The sequence below is a fragment of the Anomaloglossus baeobatrachus genome, chromosome 12 (genome assembly GCF_048569485.1).
Source record: "Anomaloglossus baeobatrachus isolate aAnoBae1 chromosome 12, aAnoBae1.hap1, whole genome shotgun sequence".
In the NCBI taxonomy this organism is placed as follows: Eukaryota; Metazoa; Chordata; class Amphibia; order Anura; family Aromobatidae; genus Anomaloglossus; species Anomaloglossus baeobatrachus.
Window position 1 is genome coordinate 108,375,417 of NC_134364.1, and position 22,342 is coordinate 108,397,758.

The 22,342-nt window shown below is 43.9% G+C and overlaps 1 protein-coding gene across 1 annotated transcript in view; it reads right to left on the reverse strand.

Annotated features, from left to right (window-relative positions):
- Positions 1-22,342, reverse strand: part of LOC142257661 (scavenger receptor cysteine-rich type 1 protein M130-like) — a 198,761-nt gene that overhangs the window by 32,965 nt on the left and 143,454 nt on the right. The window contains exons 7-10 of the mRNA XM_075329798.1: positions 15,318-15,629; positions 5,761-6,081; positions 5,331-5,645; positions 988-1,290 (exon numbers count right to left, since the gene is read on the reverse strand). Coding sequence (XP_075185913.1) covers positions 988-1,290; positions 5,331-5,645; positions 5,761-6,081; positions 15,318-15,629 — 1,251 coding nt within the window. The remainder of the gene's footprint in view (positions 1-987; positions 1,291-5,330; positions 5,646-5,760; positions 6,082-15,317; positions 15,630-22,342) is intronic.

The window sequence follows — 22,342 nt, forward strand, 5'->3', positions numbered from 1 at the left end:
GTTAAACAGTTAAAATGAAACAGTGACTTCCTTTTTTTAGATCAGTATAACTGATAGTATAAAAAAATAATAAAATTTGAGTTATCATTTTGTGTTACATATAACTTTTGGCTTGATTTTCGTAACTTTTTTGTGTCTTTGAGATGCTTAAATAAAATAACTTGTTTTTATGTTCTTTTGTTTTTTTATCAATTTTGTTAAAGATTTAACAGTATTGCTCATAATTGTGTAACAAGAATAATATCTAAATTTAAAATTTATTGATATTATTAAATTTAAATATATAATGATTTAATTAATTACATTAATTAAATTAAATTAAATTAATGATATAAAAAGTGATGTGGATTTTTTTCTGCTTTATGACATTCTGATCAAATTAATACATTCTGATAAGTCAGTTCAAAGCAAATTTATCTTATCTGAAATTTTACAAAAAAATGGATTTTCTTTTGAACAATTTTTTTTTTTATTTGAAATTTTGAATTATTTATTTCAATTTTTTAACATGTAAAAAGAGTTGGAAGGGCGTAAAAAATAAGAACTTCATTGCTCTCTTGTCCTTTTGCAACATCCTCTTGTTGGGTGTTCTTTGCAGCCTCCTTTGGCCTCTTCTTTCTTACAACATTGGATGCAACATTTTTTTACTGGATCTTCTCTCTATGCTGGGGTTTTCACCACCCAACGGGTCTCTGATATCACAGCCCATGGGCACCACCTGAAGTGCTGACTGGTCCTCAGGGGATGCATGGCATAACTTTGTAACATCAGATTCCTTAGTGGCGTTGTCAGTCCTGGCACAGAGTGAAGATTCGGGAGGATGACCATACACACAGTGTCAAAGGAAGGAAAAGGCAGAAGTGGGTTAACTTAGCTAAATATATAAGCCCCAAAATTTCTTTTTCACCCTGTGGGATCTACATTAAAAGTCAAATGTGAGTAAGAATACAAATTGTTATATAAATAAATGATAATTCACATACTTACAAACAACATACGCAAGTTCCCCATTACTACAAGATTTTATATTCCATGGAGATGATGGGCACTCCCATAGCAGTTTACTGTGTTTGGTGCAGTTTATATGATCCACCCAGAAGGGTCCATTACTATCTCTGTATAGTATGTCTAGGTATCCCTTTGATCCACAGTTCAGATGTTTGCAGATAACAGAGAGAGATAACTGTGGCATAACGTTATTACACACAGAGCCCCAGCGTCCATTATGATAAACTTCTAGCCATCCCTCACATGGCTGTTTTCCATCAACCAGACGAAGATCCAAAAATTCTGCAAGAGAATATTTCATTATATTTGAGAAGATATTAATCACAAAAGTGAGTACACCTTTCACATTTTTTAAAATATTTAATTATATCTTCTCATTGGACAACATTGAATATATGACACAGATGCAATGTAAAGTAGTCAGTGTAAAGCTTGTGTAACAGTGTATATTTGGCGCCCTCAAAATAACTTAACATTCAGCCATTAATGTCCAAACTGCTGGTAACAAAAGTGAGTACACCCTAAGTCAAAATGTTCAAATTGTGCCAAAAAGTGTCAATATATTCTGTGCCTGCCATTACATTCTAGTACTGCCTTAACTCTCTTGGACATGGAAATTTCTAGATCTTCATAGGGCTTCTGCAATCCTCTTCCATCCTCCATGATGAGACTCTTTGATAGCAGAAGCCGGGAACCCTTCATTTGTTTTATTTCATCAGAGAAAAACAGATGAAACTCAGACCAAACTCTGATGGTAAAAACAGACACACTGACCAAACTCTGATGGTAAAAACCGATACACTGACCAAACTCCGATGGTAAAAACTGACACACTGACCAAACTCTGATGGTAAAAACAGACACACTGACCAAACTCTGATGGTAAAAACCGACACACCGACCAAACTCCGATGGTAAAAACTGACACACTGACCAAACTCTGATGGTAAAAACAGACACACCGACCAAACTCTGATGGTAAAAACAGACACACTGACCAAACTCTGATGGTAAACACAGACACACCGACCACACTCTGATGGTAAAACCCGACACACCGACCAAACTCTGATGGTAAAAACAGACACACTGACCACACTCTGATGGTAAAAACTGACACACCGACCACACTCTGATGGTAAAAACCGACACACTGACCAAACTCCGATGGTAAAAACAGACACACTGACCAAACTCTGATGGTAAAAACAGACACACTGACCAAACTCTGATGGTAAACACAGACACACCGACCACACTCTGATGGTAAAAACAGACACACTGACCAAACTCTGATGGTAAAAACTGACACACTGACCAAACTCTGATGGTAAACACAGACACACTGACCACACTCTGATGGTAAAAACTGACACACCGACCACACTCTGATGGTAAAAACTGACACACTGGCCAAACTCTGATGGTAAAAACAGACACACTGACCAAACTCTGATGGTAAAAACAGACACACTGACCAAACTCTGATGGTAAACACAGACACACTGACCACACTCTGATGGTAAAAACTGACACACCGACCACACTCTGATGGTAAAAACTGACACATTGACCAAACTCTGATGGTAAAAACAGACACACTGACCAAACTCTGATGGTAAACACAGACACACCGACCACACTCTGATGGTAAAAACCAACACACCGACCAAACTCTGATGGTAAAAACCGACACAACAACCAAACTCTGATGGTAAAAACTGACACACCGACCAAACTCTGATGGTAAAAACAGACACACTGACCAAACTCTGATGGTAAAACCAGACACACTGACCAAACTCTGATGGTAAAAACCGACACATCGACCAAACTCTGATGGTAAAAACCGACCCACCGACCAAACTCTGATGGTAAACACAGACACACCGACCAAACTCTGATGGTAAAAACAGACACACCGACCACACTCTGATGGTAAAAACAGACACACTGACCAAACTCTGATGGTAAAAACAGACACACTGACCAAACTCTGATGGTAAAAACAGACACACCGACCAAACACTGATGGTAAAAACTGACACACTGACCAAACTCTGATGGTAAACACAGACACACTGACCACACTCTGATGGTAAAAACTGACACACCGACCACACTCTGATGGTAAAAACTGACACACTGACAAAACTCTGATGGTAAAAACAGACACACTGACCAAACTCTGATGGTAAAAACAGACACACTGACCAAACTCTGATGGTAAAAACTGACACACCGACCACACTCTGATGGTAAAAACTGACACACCGACCAAACTCTGATGGTAAAAACTGACACACTGACCAAACTCTGATGGTAAAAACAGACACACTGACCAAACTCTGATGGTAAACACAGACACACCGACCAAACTCTGATGGTAAAAACAGACACACCGACCACACTCTGATGGTAAAAACCAACACACCGACCAAACTCTGATGGTAAAAACCGACACAACAACCAAACTCTGATGGTAAAAACTGACACACTGACCAAACTCTGATGGTAAAAACAGACACACTGACCAAACTCTGATGGTAAAAACAGACACACTGACCAAACTCTGATGGTAAAAACCGACACATCGACCAAACTTTGATGGTAAAAACCGACACACCGACCAAACTCTGATGGTAAACACAGACACACCGACCAAACTCTGATGGTAAAAACAGACACACTGACCAAACTCTGATGGTAAAAACAGACACACTGACCAAACTCTGATGGTAAAAACAGACACACCGACCAAACACTGATGGTAAAAACAGACACACCGACTAAACTTCGATGGTAAAAACCGACACACCGACCAAACTCTGATGGTAAAAACCGACACACCGACCAAACTCTGATGGTAAAAACTGACACACTGACCAAACTCTGATGGTAAAAACAGACACACTGACCAAACTCTGATGGTAAACACAGACACACCGACCACACTCTGATGGTAAAAACCAACACACCGACCAAACTCTGATGGTAAAAACCGACACAACAACCAAACTCTGATGGTAAAAACTGACACACCGACCAAACTCTGATGTTACTCTGATCAAAAACACTGATGAAACTCTGACTGTTTGTATTTGAGAAAAATCACTTATGTGTGAAGTAGCTCTTAGGGTGTAGTAGTTCTTATGAAGACACTGGAACAAGGAATTGGGTAGGCACAGGGCGAGTCTTTTACTCATTAGTGTCGCCATATGCACGTAGGAATTTTGGAGCAGAAACTTAGAGGAAACTGAGAAAATACTCTTTAAATCAAAAATAAAAATATCCTCATAAACTTTGAGATTCTGCTTAGTTTCCTTAAAAACTCAGCAAAAAGACTGTATGCACATAGCAAATTAGCTATGATGGTCTATAGAGTAGTTAACGTCTGATTATATCATGAAGGGGGGTGAGGGAAGCAGGACTGCAACCAATCACAAACAGCATTACAGAGATTGGGACGGGGAAGTAGTGAATATTCAAAAGGCTCAATGATTGGACCCAGAAGCAGTGTGATAGCCATGGGGAAATCAGTAAGTATAGTTCTCCTGTTTTAATGACCAACCTTAATTTTTTTTTCCACTGTGCCTGCCAATCACAGTAATGCCAGTAGCAAAGATGGCTATGGAATTACTGTGATTGGCATGCAATCCTTGTATATTTAGTGGCATAAAATCAGGCATCAAACATGCTGGGAGGGGACTCGAAACTCACAATGCCAATATTATAATGCTTAATGAGTAATGGACATCCCGAATACCTTAAAATTTGCGTCAATAATGAATAGTGCCAAATATATTCACTCTGCACTAGTGATTACACCTCAAGCGCAAGTGACAATTAAACATCATTTTTCACCTAATTTGCTTTAGCAAGTTCATTGTATCAGTAGTGGACTTAAAGTTATCAATGGGTAAAATCAGATTACCCTTGTCTTATACATTTTAAACAGTTTGAAAGAAAATGTGTCCGGTAGGAAAGCATCTCTTTAAGTCATTGTAAAAAATGTAGGCTAGCTCTAGGTCTATATGAGACAGCTTCGTATAAGTATGTGTAGTCGCAAAGTATGTGTAGGTCTGCCTGTGGACAATAGCAACCCCAAGTTAGGGTGATTAATCCCAATGGATGTAATTTGACTGTGTATTATATGATGGGACAGGCCAAAGAAATATAGAGCCAAGCTTTTCAAATTCTTGCTCATAGAAGGGTCCTTGAGTGTAAAGGGTTTATAAATGTCTATATGCCCCATTGGAACATAAGGAATTCTGCTGGTACTGTAAAACAATGCATTTATAGAATATAGGGAACTCTCTTACCTGAACATATCACACCAGCATCTTCTTTATGGCCACAGTTATGATCTCCAAATTGCTTAGAAGGACAGTCCCATATGTGTGTCTCATTTCCTACACACTCTACGTCGTCCAGCCAGATGTCCCCGGTTCCGCTCCCAAAATAGGCTCCAGTTGTAGCATTTATAGCATCTCCACAATCCAGCTGCTTACAAACAACATCTGCATCTGCTTTATCCCAGGAGTCATCGCAGATCGTTCCCCATCTTCCATTATGATAAATCTCCACTCTTCCCGCACATCGAGCAGAACCATTCACCAGCCTCAACTGTTTACTTTCTACAGTAGAGGTAACATATATGTATATTAATTAATGACTGTACCTCTCTATCTCCATTTCTCTAGATAGTGTGTATATTGACATCTGACAAATATTTATAAAAAGCCACTATACCTGAGCAGATTACTTCTATTTCCTTTCCCTGATGATCAGTTGATGTATTTCCATTAGATGATCCAGTAACAGAACAATCTGACAGTTGGGTCTCATTTCCCTGACATTTTCCTCTGAGATACACTTGGCCATTGATTGCTGTTGATTCTCTGATATATGAACCATCCGCATGACCACAATGTAATTCTCTGCACACAACGTGGGTTTCGTTGATGCCCCATTGGTCACTGCATGCTCTGCTCCATGTATTATTTGGGAGAATCTCCAGTTTTCCCGCACAGCGATCTCCTCCATCCATCAGCCGCACTGTCTCTTCATTCCCTATGGTTATTAATTGTTCTTTATTACATCTCATTGCAATGTTTTATTGAAACAATTTCATAAAATTTACAAGTAACTATACTACTGAGACTGATTCAGATATAAAAATTGTAGAATTGGATATGTAAGGGGTACTTTGCATGCTGCGACATCGCTAGCGATGTGAAATTCTAGATCGCAAGTGCGATCTTTGAGATCGCACATAGGTCATTTTACGCATGTGCGATCTCGAAAGATCGCACTTGCGATCTAAAATTTCACATCGCTAACGAGATCGCTAGCGATGTCGCAGCGTGCAAAGTACCCCTAAGAGTCAAAATCTGTTGCCCAACTTGCTTTTTTTATCAATCATAACAATCATTCTCTGAGAACTGTTTTTACTGCCTACATGATCTTTTAGATTCTGCTTTGAACTGCTGCTCCAGCAAGAATTTAGATGCAGTTGTATATCAAATACTCTCTTTTGAGCGTGAGGGTGGGAAGATGATAAATGCACAGAGCAAAAGTGTTCATATATAGTGTTGGAATACAAATTGTTGCTAGGACAACAGATTCAGGCAGGTTCTAAAAGAGCACAGATGCTAAAACTGCACTTTCAGAATGGTATTATCTGTTAAAGTGAATAGTATCACCCTAAACTACAAATTGTTTTGCAAATAAAGTAGACATCATACAGTTAAATCAACAGGAAAAATGAAAAAAACAAACAGAAAAATTTACCTAATTCTTAAGATGTTTATATCAATAGCAGTTACAAATATTACAGAATCATGTTTACTAACAGAATCTATTGTATTTTCTCTATTTTCTTTTCAGTTACCATAAATGTCATTGCTATTTTGACCATATTATTTCTTTTTTATTTTCAGATTTGTCCTCTTCTTCTTTAGAATGTTGACTATCAGTCCTAATTTGCATTGACGACACAGAAACTAATGCTAGAATTTTGGCTTATACCATATTAAAGCATCCAATCTATTTGTTTGACACTTGTAAATAGCCCATTGGGATGTCCTTATCCTTTCTATTATCTTTATTATCCACTCTTAATATCCAAGTTAGATAAAGTCTATCATTTTTACTCAAGACGAGCAAAAATGGTTGTTAGGGAAAATGTTTCCCAATGTAAAGGATTTTAGTCTAGGAAAGAAGATTTCTATAACGATATCTTCGATTGAAAATATTTACAATAGTTTAGCAATTAATCAGTTGGAGAACTGAAGTCTCGGATTGATGCTGGTCCGGCCCTTGTATGAGCAGCTGTGCTTTTGTCATGCGTGTGTCCCACACAAGGAAGATCCCGGGCGAGTCTGGAATCAGAAGATCACAACGCCTTAGTGCTTGCAGATCCACGACTGGTAAACGAGTGACCTCTTACTTGTAGTGCTGTAAGGGTTAAGCACTCTTTCCTGTCTGCCTGCTGTTTGTATCTTTAATCCGAGGTGCAGCTCTTTTGTTACCACTACCCTTTGGTATATAAAGTCACACATCTTATCATCTGACGGTGGTGATAGACTCTGAGTCCTCATTTCTAAGTGGTCGACTATGGAAGGAGTCAGGCTCTGGAAGAAGCTTTTGTTTTGCGTCATTTTGCAGCTGTGGTGTTAGCTGCATTATAGCTGCTTGGAGTGTGTCTACTTTTTCTGTCTATTTTCCCCGTCTGTTTTCCTACCATTGTGTTTCTTTATTGCAGAGGTGAGACTAGTGTTCTTGCCAGCCTGCTCGCTAGCAATGGTGAGTTTAGTGCAAGCAAGGGCCTGGGCGATGGGGTGAAGGAACTCATATAGGGACATCAGGGAGTTCAGAGTACTTAAGGTGAGTGCAGGTGGTCACTCTGCTCCCCTCTGCTTAGCGCCAGGGCCCTCCAGTGTATTGTGGCTCCTATCCACCCAGTGTGTAGTGCGGCAACTGCTGAGGGTTTTCTTGTACCTGGTAAAATCGTCTTAGCCTCTAAATGACAGCTTTCCTCTGAAACTCATCCTACTTACTTATGCATGAATGCTATAAACCCAGAGAACTGAATAATAATTTTACTCATGTAGTGCCAACATATTCTGCATCAGTTTACAATTTAGATGGTTCATGCATAAAGAATATCAGCTATTGCCTAGTAAAAAATAATTACAACAGGATTGATTGATCTCAATAGGGGAAAGAATATAATGATGTTGTAATTATATTTTCTAATGGATAACAAAAATCATATATGAATAGGAAAACGGGTTTAAGCCGCGCTGAAAAACCACTGGTGCAGGATTAATAAAGAAGTTTCTTTTTTATTTCAGCATTTCCAACGCGTTTCAGAGACTGGAACCGTCTCCTTCCTCAGGGAAAAAAGAAATCATCATTTTTTTCCCTGAGGAAGGAGACGGTTCCAGTCTCTGAAACGCGTTGGAAATGCTGAAATAAAAAAGAAACTTCTTTATTAATCCTGCACCAGTGGTTTTTCAGCGCGGCTTAAACCCGTTTTCCTATTCATATATGATTTTTGCTGTTTCACGGGGCCGCTGCTTTCTAACCAAGCTGACACTCACATGCGATTTCAGGAGTTGTGACTGGCACAACCTGATCAGGTGAGTGTTACCATAACTTTCTGTCGTCTCTGGTTTATCGGATAAGACCCTATTTGCGCCTTCTGTCTCCCCACCTCTAGCACTAATGGATAACAAAAAGGGGATGCTAAAAAGCAAGCATATGAGACTGCTTTAGGACTCTTCCTCAGGCATAGCATAATAGCATAACAATACTTTGAGGGTAGGAAACAAAAGAATGAAAAGTCCAGGATAAATGTAGGAAGAGCTGAGAAGTTAGATAAGTGAGGTGATATGTGATAGGCCTGTCTTTTTATAACATGCTTAAAACTAAGGATAATAGGAATTAATTGGCTTGATTGACCAGGATAGTGCATTCCAGAGAATTGGAGCAGCACACGGAAAGTGGTGGAAGTGGTAATAGGAGATTCGCATTATGGAGACTGTTAGGGGTACTTTGCACGCTGCGACATCGCTACTGCGATATCGTCGGGGTCAAATCGAAAGTGACGCACATCCAGTGTCGGTAACAACGTCGCAACGTGTAAAGCCTAGATGCGCCGCGTCGAAAATCGGTGATCTGTGTAGCGTCGGTTATTTTCATAACGTCGCACCAATAGGAGATACGATGTTGTACCTCGTTCGTGTGGCAGCATACATCACTGTGTGTGAAGCCGCAGGAGCGAGGAACATCTCCTTACCTGCCTCTACCGGCTATGCGGAAGGAAGGAGGTGGGCGGGATGTTTACGTCCCGCTCATCTCCGCCCCTCCGCTTCTATTGGCCGCCTGCCGTGTGATGTCACTGTGATGCCGCCCGACCCGCACCCTTAGGAAGGAGGCGGGTTTCCGGCCAGAGTGACGTCGCATGGCAGGTAAGTGCGTGTGAAGCTGCTGTAGTGATAATGTTCGCTACAGCAGCTATCACAAGATATCACATGTGCAACGGGGGCGGGGACTATCGCGCTTGTCATTGCTATCATCGGCTAGCGATGTCGCAGCGTGCAAAGACCCCTTACTCTTAGGTCATTACATACAGAACATAGGGTGATAGATGACAGAGAAAATGAACAGTAATGCACTAGTGTGGAGAGGTTTGTGGGTGAGAATGATAAGTTTATATTGCATTATGTAGTACTGTATATATACATCCAATGTAATGACTGGCACAGGATAGAGCCATCTGTGTAGCAGCTGGACAGAAGATGAGCCTGACTGCTGCATTCATGAGAGATTGTAGAGTGAGTGGTTGAATGAATGGAAGACTAGTAGTGGATACCAGTTAACTAGAGAATTAGTCAGTATCAATAAACCTTTTTGCAATTTACCCTTGGTAAGATTGAAGGAGATTCTGTAGATGTTTTTGTGCTGCAGGTGACAAAAGTTTGCAAAAAACGGTTATTGAGAAAGAATGAAAAGATCTAAGTTATATGTAACGACTAGGGATGAGCGAATGTATTCGCCACTATTCGGTATCCGACGGATAATGGGGTATTTGAGGTATTCGTTATCCAATGGTTAATATGGTATTCGCTACGATACTTTCATTTTCGTTTCTGGACTTCCTGGCGCCTTTTTACAGCCAATGAACACATCTGACATTGCTCGCCCTCGCAGTAACGCCGCAGCCATCTTTGTTGTGATGTTACTGTGATTGGCTTGGCTGCACAGCGTCATAGGGGCTATATAAGGCAGCCGCCATTTTGTCTGCACGCATTAATTCCTGAGCTACCGGTTTAGCTAGACTATGCTGTGTGCAGGACAGCGTTTTTCCAGCCAGCTAATAATAGTCCTTCTAAGGGCTGAAGATATTTAGCATTAGCTGTTAGGGACTGTGTAAATCATAGAAACAGGTATAGGGGCAGTGCAGTTTGTTCTATGAGATAGTGTTCCTGCTGCAGAATCCAAAATAGTCCTTGTAAGGACTGAAGACAGTGTCCACTGTGCTAGCTGCTGTGTAAATCATAGAACTGCTGCTGCTGCAAAAAAATCCTCTTATTAGTGCTGCATACGGTCTGTTCCTGCAGTGTGTGACATAGGGACAGCTTACTCGTAGGCAGAGAGATTTAAAGCTGTCCTGACATTCTGCTACTAATAATCAACAATCTCAGCACTGCTACATCCCTTGTGTCTGTTATACTAGCAATAGGTATTACAACTTGCAAATAAAAGGTCCCAAAATTGTAAAAACAACAGGTTCAGGTGTAGTGTAGTGCCTGTCAGCCACCATCTCAATTCACAGTCTGAGTGTTAGCCAAATTATAGTAATACTAGGTGTCAGTGACACAACCTCTGCCTCAAGGCCAGTACATTCCTACAAGCAACCTAGGATAGTTTTGGGGGCTTCATATCTTACAGAACCTACCTAGTGGCTTGCTGCAACTAACACACAGTCTGAGTGCCAAAAACTCTGCACCAGCTGCCACCAGGTTCTCCCAGTTGTATCATTGTGACGCCCTGGGCAAGCCAGGGGTCACAGGTAATGACACCACCACACTCTACACCCCGGATAGGTACACCAAAGCTACACCAGAAATCCTTGTTGCCTTCCTCCAGGGGCTGATGTCCACACTAGGGGGTGGGCCAGGCGGTTGGCTCCGCCCACCGAGGAGTTCACAGTCCTGGAGGCGGGAAAACCAGGCAGATTAGGTTTGCAGTTGAAGGGAGAGAGTGAAGTGGTAGAGGAGCAAGTGAAAGGAGTTGAAGTGAAGGAGAAAGTGACAGTTTGGAAAGCCTGAAGTTGGTCCGGGTGTGTGCCCCGGACTGAGACAGCAAGGTTAGCAGACAGTGGTGACCGTCTGCAGGAGAGGCTGATCGGAGGTTGCTGAAAGGACCGTGGACGGGTGGTGGCCCGGCGGTACCGGACCGGTATACAAGGAAAAGCCAGCACCATTGGCAGGGGCCTTTCGGATCCCGGCAAGGCTAGGAGTCGCCGTGAATTTGCCAAATCCATCAGTGAAGGGGACCTCCGGGTCTCCCAACAACTAAGTCCCAATTGAAGGCAACAGTCCAACCGTAGGAGAGAGACACCGCCACCGCCAAGGCACCAGTTTCTCAGGGCCAGCGCCTGCGGGCAAAGAGGGGCTCCTCCGGCCCATATCCAAGTCGGGGAGCGGGTTACCGGTGGGAACCCATCGCTACCAACATTACACTAGGTGCAGGGACAGAGACCGTCACCGCCAACTACCGGGGAAAAGCAACAGCAGCCGTCCGTGGGAACCGTCTTTCCAGCCGTGTGTTTTACCGAGAACTGTGTCAACGTCTCAGGCTGAGTGAGTACCACCATGCCGTGCGGCACAGCGCTGCCCCCGCGACCCTGCACCTCACCAGGCCCCGCACCCGGCCTGCCATCCATCCCTACCCCATCACCGGGCCCCGGGACAACCAACCCCCTACCCACGGAGGGGAGAAATAAAAACAAAGCTGCTCCCTGTCACCGCTCCCGGGATCCCCATACAGAGCAGCGGTGGTGTCCACACAATCACCACAACCGTGGGTGGCGTCACGGACAACAATAAATCCCCAAAACCAATCCCCTTTTCACTCACGGGCGAGGAGCGCCGCTCAAGTCCCCGGGATCCGGCCCACCGCTCGAGCCACCGAGCAGCAGAGGCCGCAGCAGCAGCGGCAGCCAGACCCGAGCAGTGGGAGAGCGCAGCGTCCCCTCCTCCGCCCGCGACATCATCAGTGAGATGTAGCGTCCCTGTCCACTTCCGCTTGTCCACGTGTCTGTGGTTAAGTGGATCTTCCCTGTTATGGCGTTGGTGAGAGCCCGTTTGATGTTTATAGACATGTGATTGTGGAGCGCAGGGATGGCACAACGAGAAAAATAGTGACAGCTAGGCAGAGAGTACCGATGTTCTAACACCGCCATAAGGTCGCAGAAAGCCTCTGTTCCCACAAGCTTATTATGGCAACATCTCAAGGGCTATCAATCGTGCAATATGTGCAGTTATGGTTTCTGCCCTTGGGTGCGTAACGGGGTATTTTCACTTCTTTTCGAAGGTCTGTGGTAAGGACAACTGAACGGAACACTGGGACATCGAAGCTGATGTTGTTGATGATCGAGTTTGGCCAACATCAGGTTGGGAGAAGGAGGCAGCACCTTTTTGCACACCAGTTTGGGAAGCAGGCAGCCCAGGGGAAGTGGCAGTGCATGGAGTCAGGAAATCGTGTTTTTTACTTAGAGCTGTCAACCACGTAGTGGTGCTTGGCTAACATATGGTTTCTCATGCTGGAGGTGCCCAAGATGGAAGTATTTTTGCCTCTGCTGGGCTTGGTCTGACAGATTTGACAAATGGCAACCGTTTTGTCCGAAGGACTCTTAAAAAAAAACTCCCACACAATTGCAGCATGGACACTTGGATTATGAGATGGTCCATGTGGTGCACGGACCCTTGGACTCTGAGATGCCACAGGTGGTGGTGTCATGTGCACAGTTGGTTGAACTCTAGCAGTGGTCAAAACCCTATGTCTTACAGTTTTTTTGCAGGCTATGGTCACATGCTCCTCTGCACTGCTGCTCTCGCAATCCATGCCAACCGTCCATGTTGGATCAGTGACCTCATCATCGATCTGGTCGTCTTCCAATTCCTGAAGGTCAACATCTTCGGGAATGGAGGTTTCAGGCTAACCTGAGGCCAACTGTGTCTCATCATCCTCCAACACTTCCACCTGATTGCCTAGAATGTCACAGCCAACAACATGGCTTTCTTCTGGCCTTGGGTGCTCAAAGATCTGTGCATCACTGCACACCACGGCCTCACCTGCGTTGGTGGTGTTGCGCGGTGAGAGGCAAGAAAGGTCAAAGGGTCCCATAAACAGTTCCTCGGAGTAACCTGCTTTGTTGTCATGTTTCCTTAGAATACTGATATTGAGAGGAAGGAGGACCAGGCTGAGTATCCGACTGCCCAGCCTCTGGGCTACTCAAGTCTGTCTGTGTGGGCCCTTGGGATTTGCTACTCGGCAAGTAACTGGAAGCATTTTCTGCTAGCCAACTCGTTACCTGTTCACGCTGTTCAGGGTGCAAGAGTGCTTTGGACAAGAAAATTCGGATAGGAAGGCAGAGGTAGATAAAGCAGGAACCTTTTTCTTTGTCTCGATCACACTGCTTGGGTGACCACCACTGTCACTACCTCCTTGTCCACGGCCCTTACCCCCTATTTTTCCCATTTTTTTGTTTTTATTATTGAATGTGAATACTTTAACGTGACCTTTTATACAGGCAGTAGAACAACACTTATGCCGGGTTGTTAAACTTGCGTTAATAGTTTCTCACGATAGCTGTTTCTGTAAGTCTAAAAACCAAAAGGTACCTTTATTGGACATAATATCACTTGGAGGAGTCCACAAAGATGTTGTGAATGTCTTTCAGCCCCAACAGAAAACAGGGTTTGACAACACTTTTATTTTAGTATTGGTTTTTGGCACTCAGACTGTGTTTTAGTAAGAGCAAGCCACTAGGTAGGTTCTATAAAATATGAAGCCCACAAAATTACACTAGGTGGCTGATAGGAAGGTACTGGCCTTGAGGCACAATTACTGACCCTGACACTGAGTATTAATAAAAATTGGGTAACACTGAGACAGTGTGTTAGTTGCAGCAGGCCACTAGGTAGGTTCTGTAAGATATGAAGCCCCCCAAAGTATGCTAGCTTGTTGCTAGGAAGGTACTGGACTTGAGGCACAAGTAGTGACCCTGACTCCAAGTATTAACAAAAATTGGGTAACACTGAGACTATGATTTGAGATGGTGACTGACAGGCACTACACTACACCTGAACCCATTGTTTTTACAATTTTGGGACCTTTTTTGCAAGTTGTAATTCCTATTGCTAGTATAACAGACAAGGGATGTAGCAGTGCTGAGATTGTTGATTATTAGTAGCAGATGTTAGGACAGCTTTAAATCTCTCCCTGCCTGTGAGTAAGCTGTCCCTAGGTGTCCCTATATCATGCACTGCAGGAACAGACCATATGCAGCACTAATATGAGGATTTTTTTTTTGCAGCAGTTCTATGATATACACAGCTGCTAACACACAGTGGACACTGTCTTCAGTCCTTACAAGGACTATTTTGGATTCTGCAGCAGGAACACAATCTCATAGAATGCACCGCACTGTCCCTATACCTGTTTCTATGATTTACACAGCCGCTAGCAGCTAATGCTAAATAGCTTCAGCCCTTAGAAGGACTAGTATTAGTTGGCTGGAAAAACGCTCTCCCGCACACAGTACAGTCTCACTACACCGGCAGCTCAGGAATGAATGTGTGCACACAAAATGGTGTCAGCCTTATATAGCCCCTATGACGCTGTGCGGCCAAGCCAAACAAAGTAATACCACAACAAAGATGGCTGCGGCGTTACTGTGAGGGCAAGCAATGTCAGATGTGCTCATTGGCTGGAAAAAGGTGTCAGGAAGTGAGAAATGAAAATGAAGGTATCGGAGCGGATATCAATTTAGCCGTCGGCTATCGGATGTCTCGGATACATCATTATCCGTCGGACATCGAATAGTGGAGGATACAGTTCTCCATCATTCCGTGCACCACATTTGAGATTAGACTATCCGAATTTTATATCCAGCTGAGATTGTATACATCTTGGTACAGTGAGTTGATTCTCAATGATTTTTATTTCAGATTAATTTATACTGTATAATACCGCTTATAAATTTAATTTTAAATTTGCAGAATGACTCTTACCTGTGCATATTACCCCAGCAGTGTCCCAGGACTGACATTTTTTATTTCCAAGTGCAGTTCTATTACAGTCCTCCAGGTGGTATTCTGTACCTGTGCAATGGAATCTGTATGTAGTTGTAATATAATTCCCAAAATGTCCTCCACCTGCCACGGAGACAACAGTGCCACATTTCATTTGCCTGCAGAGAACATTAGCCTCTCGTAGACCCCAATAAACACTGCACATCGCCATCCATCGGCCTTCATATAAAACCTCCGCTCTACCAGAACAATGCTGACTGCCGTTCACAAGTCTGTAGTCATTAAATAAACCTAAAAAGGTCAAAATAAGTTAAAACATGATGTAAAGAACTTATTATCTTTGAAATTAGTTATATAAAAAAAATAAAAAGCAACAGTAATTTGATATTCAAAATATAAAAACGATTCTTTTTTCTGTCATTCACTTTATCAGGATATAGCCGGTTTATCATCTACAAAATTTGGAATAGGTCCTCCTGAACCCCCCCTCCCAAGATGGCCAATTTCCAATTTCGTTTTTTTCATTTTTTCCTCCCTTACTTTTCAGAGGCATAGCTTTTTTATTTTTCTGTCCACATAGACGTGTGATGAATTGTTCTTTTCTGGGACAAGTTATGTTTTTGAATGACACCATTCATTTTAGCACATAATTTACTGGAAAATGGGACTAAAATCCTAAGTGCGGTGAAATTGTGAAGAAAACTAAATTTTTACTTTATTTTTTGGAATTATTTTTACAGCATACAATTTGTGGTAAAGTGCACCATGCAATATGATTCTCCTTATCATTGTGACTACTTTGATACCAAACATGTCTAGTTTTTCTATTATTTTAGAGATGAAACAAATCTTTGGATTATGTTGTTACTTTACAAGACCGGCAATGTTTTCATTTTTTCGGCTGATGGCGCTTATGATGGCTTGTTTTTTGTTGGGTGAGACGTTGCTATTGGTACTATTTTGAGATAGATAGACTTAATTTTGCGCACTTGTATTTTTCCCCTATATGGTGTTTACCAATTGGTTTCATTAGTTTTATATTTGGATAAATCACACATTTTTGAACACAGTAGTACAACCTATTAAGGTTTTTATCTGCTTTATTTTTAATAGGAAGGAAAGGAGGGCATTTAAACCAATTTTTTAAAGTTTTGTTTTACATTTTACTGTACTTAGTAGTTCTTGTCATTGTCTCTTGGTGTGTGCTCTATACAGCAATAACACAATGATGCTGGTGTAAGATGGTCACAATCCTGGAGGTGAGATATGTGTCACTTAGGTTTGCACCCTCAATGATGTGAACTCAGAAAAATGCTCCAACATGTTAGATGTTGATAGGGTTACTCCTGCATGATAAGGGCTGAAGAGTTGGGTGGGATGGCTGTTCACATATCTCCACCCCAGAGTGGGGTCCAAGAAGTAAAATGAAGGTCTCTGGATTCACTCAGTGGGTTACGGTTGCTGTGGCACTGGAGACTATGTTCGGATTTCTTGCTACTGCACATGTGCGAGCACTGGAGACTATGTTCGGATTTCTTGCTACTGCACATGTGCAAACACTGGAGACTATGTTCGGATTTCTTGCTACTGCACATGTGCAAGCGCTGGAGACTAAGTCCTATCTTGGAGCCATTGCACATGTGCGGGTGACATCATCGCTGACACGAGGTCACATGTCTCTGACACCTTCTAAGCTGATTGGCCACTGGTCATGTGCTTGTGACACGTGGTCACATGTCTCTGACACCTTCTATGCCGATTGGTCGCTGGTCATGTGCTTGTGACACTTTGCTCGGTGATAGGCCAGCGTGACGTCATTGCTGTCGTTCTGGCAGCGGATTGGCTCTGGTGTCCTCCATCTTGGATGAGGCACAGAATCTACATAAGACCCTGACGCACGCCGCCCGGCGCTCAGTCCTCTTGGTTCATGTATGAGAGTAGACGCTCTGTGCACGTCCCTCTAGGCATCTCTCTGTCTATGCTAGGTGAGCGCTACCGGCAGGGTATCGTTCTTGTACCTTACTGCTTTGGCTGCGGTCCGTATCCTTACATCTTAGTGGAGCGGACATAGGCAGGTGCCTGAGGCACATGATCCGGCTGGGCCTTGTAATTTTACTCGTAGGTGGACGTTGCCGCTAGGGTAACGGTCCTTATACTGCGTCTGGCAGTTGTTCGTATCCTCGCACACTAGGGGAGCGAAAATAGGTAGGAGCTTTTTGCGGCTTGTGCTAATGTCCATCTCTTTTGCACCACTAGTATAGTGGACCTAGGCAGGTGCCATATCTAGTGGTTCGTGTCCTCGCACACTAGTGGAGCGAACGCAGGTAGGAGCTTTGTGCGGCTTACGCTGCTGTCCGTCTCCTGGCACCACTGGAGGAACGGACCTAGATAGGTGCCATTTCACATTCACTGCTTTTGTCTCTGTGATCATTAACAGAGACCATACCACACACCCTCCGAGTAAGGGAGGAATTGCTTTATTTCCTAACTATATGCCTCTGTGAGTTTAACAGAGGTATTGCACTCTGCACTTGTGCTACTATTTACAGCGGCACACTTATATACTCTTCCTCAGTCATTAACATATCCCTTTTATGTTAATGCTAAATACGGTAGTCGCTGTGACTTTAACACTACATGCCGTGACTGGCTCTAGTGTCACTGAGACGTATCAGTGTCAGTACTGCTTCCGTAGTACAAGATACCCCTTATCCTCTGCCATAGTCTGCAGCAGAGACTTTGCACGGTGGACCCTGACTGTCTGATATCCCTTTGGTTTTTATAATCAGACAGCCCCCGTAACATTAGGACTGAGCCAAGGGTCTGGCAGTTATGGCAGAATATCAGCAGTTACACCGTTACATACAAGTACTTGAGTCGCGGCTCAAGAGTATAGAGGATAAACCTCAGACCATGGTGACATCTGCATATGATCTTCGACTTGCTCTGCCAAACAGATATTCTGGCGATGCCAGATCATGTCGTGGTTTCATTAGTCAGTGTCAGATACACCTAGAGGTCAACTCTTCTCGCTTCTCTACGGAGAGGTCCAGAGTAGGCTTTATCATCTCCTTACTTCAGGACAAAGCCTTAGAATGGGTGACTCCCTTATGGGAGCGCTCTGATGTGGTTACTCTGAGACATCAAGACTTTCTTGATGCTCTTAAAGCGGTATTCATGGGTCCGCAGGTTACCCATGATGCGGCCCTGAGACTGTTAGATCTATATCAGGGTTCGTTATCCACTAGTTCTTATGCCATTGCTTTTAGAACTCTGCTGGCAGAACTAGACTGGCCAGAGAAGGTGTTGATTCCTATCTTCTGGAGAGGGTTGGCAGGCTATGTCAAGGATGCCCCTGCTACTCGTGAGGTCCCTGCTTCTCTGCAGGACTTGATCACAGTATCAACGAGGATCGACGTACGCCATAGGGAACGTAGACTCGAGGTCTCTTCCTCACGCCCTAAGCATCGGGCTATTCCAGTTGTTGAGGGTCCACCACCATCTTCCTCAGCATCTGAAACATCTCCCACTCCTATGGAGTTAGGTCATACGTCCTCCAGACTACGCAAGTCTGGTCCTCCTATATGTTACGTATGTCGTCAAGCTGGGCACTATGCCAACAAGTGTCCTAGCCGTCAGGGAAACTCCCAGGCCTAGTAACCATTAGAGGGGGGTTACTAGAGACGTCTTCTGCACCCTCTAAGTGTAGTATCCCAGGTCAGCTCTCATTCTCTGAGAATACATGGCCTATTATGGCTTTTGTGGATTCCGGAGCTGACGGGACTTTTGTGTCCTCAGGATTTGTAAAGAGACACAATATTCCCTCTATCATGTTAAAGGCGCCTATTCCTGTCCGTGTTGTTAATGGGACTATGTTGTGTGACTCCATTACATTGAGGACAGTTCCCTTGCGCCTTTCCCTGTCTCAGAGTCACATAGAGGAGATTTCTTTTCTTGTTTTGCCTAAGGGTATAGACGACGTTCTTCTGAGTCTCCCATGGCTTCGGACTCATGCTCCTCTAATTGACTGGGAGTCCGACAGCATTATTAGTTGCGGTTTGAAATGTCAGTCCCGATGTCTTCCCTTACCACCTAAGGTCGTTGCGGTTGCATCAACTGATCTCTCTCCCATACCTACACCCTATTTGGATTTCGCTGACGTGTTCTCCAAACAGGGTGCTGAGGTTCTTCCACCCCATAGGCCGTATGACTGTGCCATAGACCTTATCCCAGGTTCGATTCCACCTAAGGGCAGGGTTTACCCCCTGTCAATACCTGAGTCGGAGGCCATGTCGACCTATATATGAGAGAGTTTAGAGAAGGGGTTCATTCGTAAGTCTGTCTCTCCCGCGGGAGCTGGGTTTTTCTTTGTTCGGAAGAAAGAGGGTGATTTGCGTCCCTGCATAGATTACAGAGGTCTCAACGCAATCACAATAAAGAACAAATACCCGTTACCTTTAATTTTGGAGCTCTTTGACAGACTGAGGGGAGCTCAGGTTTTTACGAAGTTGGATCTGCGGGGTTCGTATAACTTGGTACGAATTCGAGAGGGTGACGAATGGAAGACCGCTTTTAACACCCGAGACGGTCACTATGAATACCTCGTCATGCCTTTTGGTTTATGTAATGCACCCGCAGTATTTCAGGACTTCGTAAATGATGTGTTCAGGGATTTACTGTTATCCTCCGTCGTGGTGTATCTGGACGACATCCTGATTTTTTCTCCTGATCTGGAGACTCATCGTCAGGATGTCGTTCATGTCCTTTCCCGTTTAAGGGAGCACTCATTGTTTGCTAAACTCGAAAAGTGTGTATTCGAGCAGTGATCCTTGCCTTTTTTGGGTTACATTATCTCACAAGAGGGGCTGGCTATGGATCCTGCGAAGCTCTCTGCTGTCCTGGAATGGTCCGAACCTCATTCCTTGAAGGCGGTGCAATGCTTCTTAGGATTCATAAATTATTACCGCCAGTTCATACCCCATTTCTCCACTTTGGTGGCCCCTTTGGTGGCCTTGACTAAGAAAGGTGCTAATCCAAAAGTCTGGTCTACTGAGACATCCCAGGCTTTTGAGGCAGTAAAAAGACACTTTTCAACTGCTCCCGTTCTTCAAAGACCCGATGAGAATAAACCCTTCCTCTTGGAGGTTGATGCCTCTTCAGTGAGTGCTGGTGTGGTCTTGTATCAAAAGAACGGTGTAGGTAGATAAAGGCCGTGTTTCTTCTTTGCTAAAACCTTTTCACCAGCAGAGAGAAACTATACCATTGGGGATAGGGAACTGCTCGCCCTGAGATTAGCCTTGGAGGAGTGGTGTCACTTGCTAGAAGGAGCGAAACATCCTTTCCAGGTCTAGACAGACCATAAGAATCTGACATACTTTCAAACCGCTCAGCGTCTGAATCCTCGCCAAGCCCGCTGGTCCTTGTTTTTCTCCCGCTTTCACTTCTCCATCAACTATCTGTCTGGAAGTAAGAATAACAAGGCAGACGCCATGTCTCGCTTTATGGTTTCTACCCAGGAAGAGATTGACGAAACTCGTCTTATCCTTCCCTCCAGGGTTTTTCATACACTCTCCCCTGTGACGTTAGACCAAATCCCACCGGGCAAGACCTTTGTTCCGCCTGATCAACAGAATGATATACTGTCGTGGGCCCACACCTCAAAGATGCGTGGGCATTTTGGTATTAGACGGACACGAGAGTTACTCGAGAGGTGGTATTGGTGGCCACACTTAACCAGTCACGTCAAGAGATATATCGGTTCCTGCTACTCGTGTGCTCGCAACCGTCCGTTACGGCAGAGACCGGCTGGGCTCTTGCATCTTTACCAGTGCCAGATAGACCATGGGAGGTGGTAGGCATGGACTTTGTGGGTGATCTTCCGTGTTCACAGGGACTTCGATTTGTGTGGGTCATTACGGACCATTTCTCCCGGATGGTTCAATTCGTACCGTTATCGAGAATCCCAACTTTCAGGGTACTAGCCAAACTATTCCTCAAGCATGTCTTTAGGCTTCACGGGATGCCAGATCGTATCATTTGTGATAGAGGCCCACAATTTGCTTCCCGTTTCTGGCGAGAACTTTGTAGCCTTCTGCAAATTGAGTTGAATCTCTCTTCGGCATACCATCCGGAGACCAATGGTTTGGTTGAGCGTACCAATCAATCCATGATTATATACCTTCGACACTTTGTTGCTGAGAACCACGATAACTGGTCCTCCCTCCTACCCTGGGCAGAATTTGCCCTTAACAATTCACTGGCTGAGGCCACTAGGCAGACACCGTTCGTACTCAATAATGGGCAACACCATAGGGTACCGGTACCGTTTTCCACTGCTGCACCTCCTCCTCTTGTGGCCGACTGGGCAACTAATGCCAGAGAGGTTTGGGATCGGACTCAAGAGTCGATCCAAGCAGCTAAGGACCGTATGAAGACGGTGTCCGATCGGTTTCGTCGCCCGGCTCCTGTCTTTTCTCCGGGGGACTTTGTGTGGCTCTCTGCAAAACACGTGAAACTTTGAGTGAGCTCTGTCAAATTTGCTCCTCGCTTCCTGGGTCCTTATGAGGTTCTTCGACAGGTAAATCATGTAGTCTACCAATTGAAGTTACCCGTCCATCTTAGGATCCATGAGAAATTCCATGTCTCACTGTTAAAGCCGGCTATTTTACCTCACGCTCGTGAAGTGCACTCTCCTGCCTCTGATTCCTCTCGCTCTAGCTATGAGGTACGAGCCATAGTTAGTTCTAAGATGGTTCAAGGGCGCAGGTTCTTCTTGATAGATTCAGACGAGAAAGCTGTGGAAAGAAAGCGCATATAGGGTCTTACCCCAGTATGTGAGGGGTGGGAGGAGGGTGAAACTACTCACCAGATGTTGTTGTGAAAGTCACAACCACTGTAATCGCATGTAGAATATGATCAAAGGCTGCAGCCACCCAAGACGGCAGATACCAGAGAGCTAAAGAGAAGGGTGTTCAATACTGCGCCAAAAGATCACTGGGACAGAT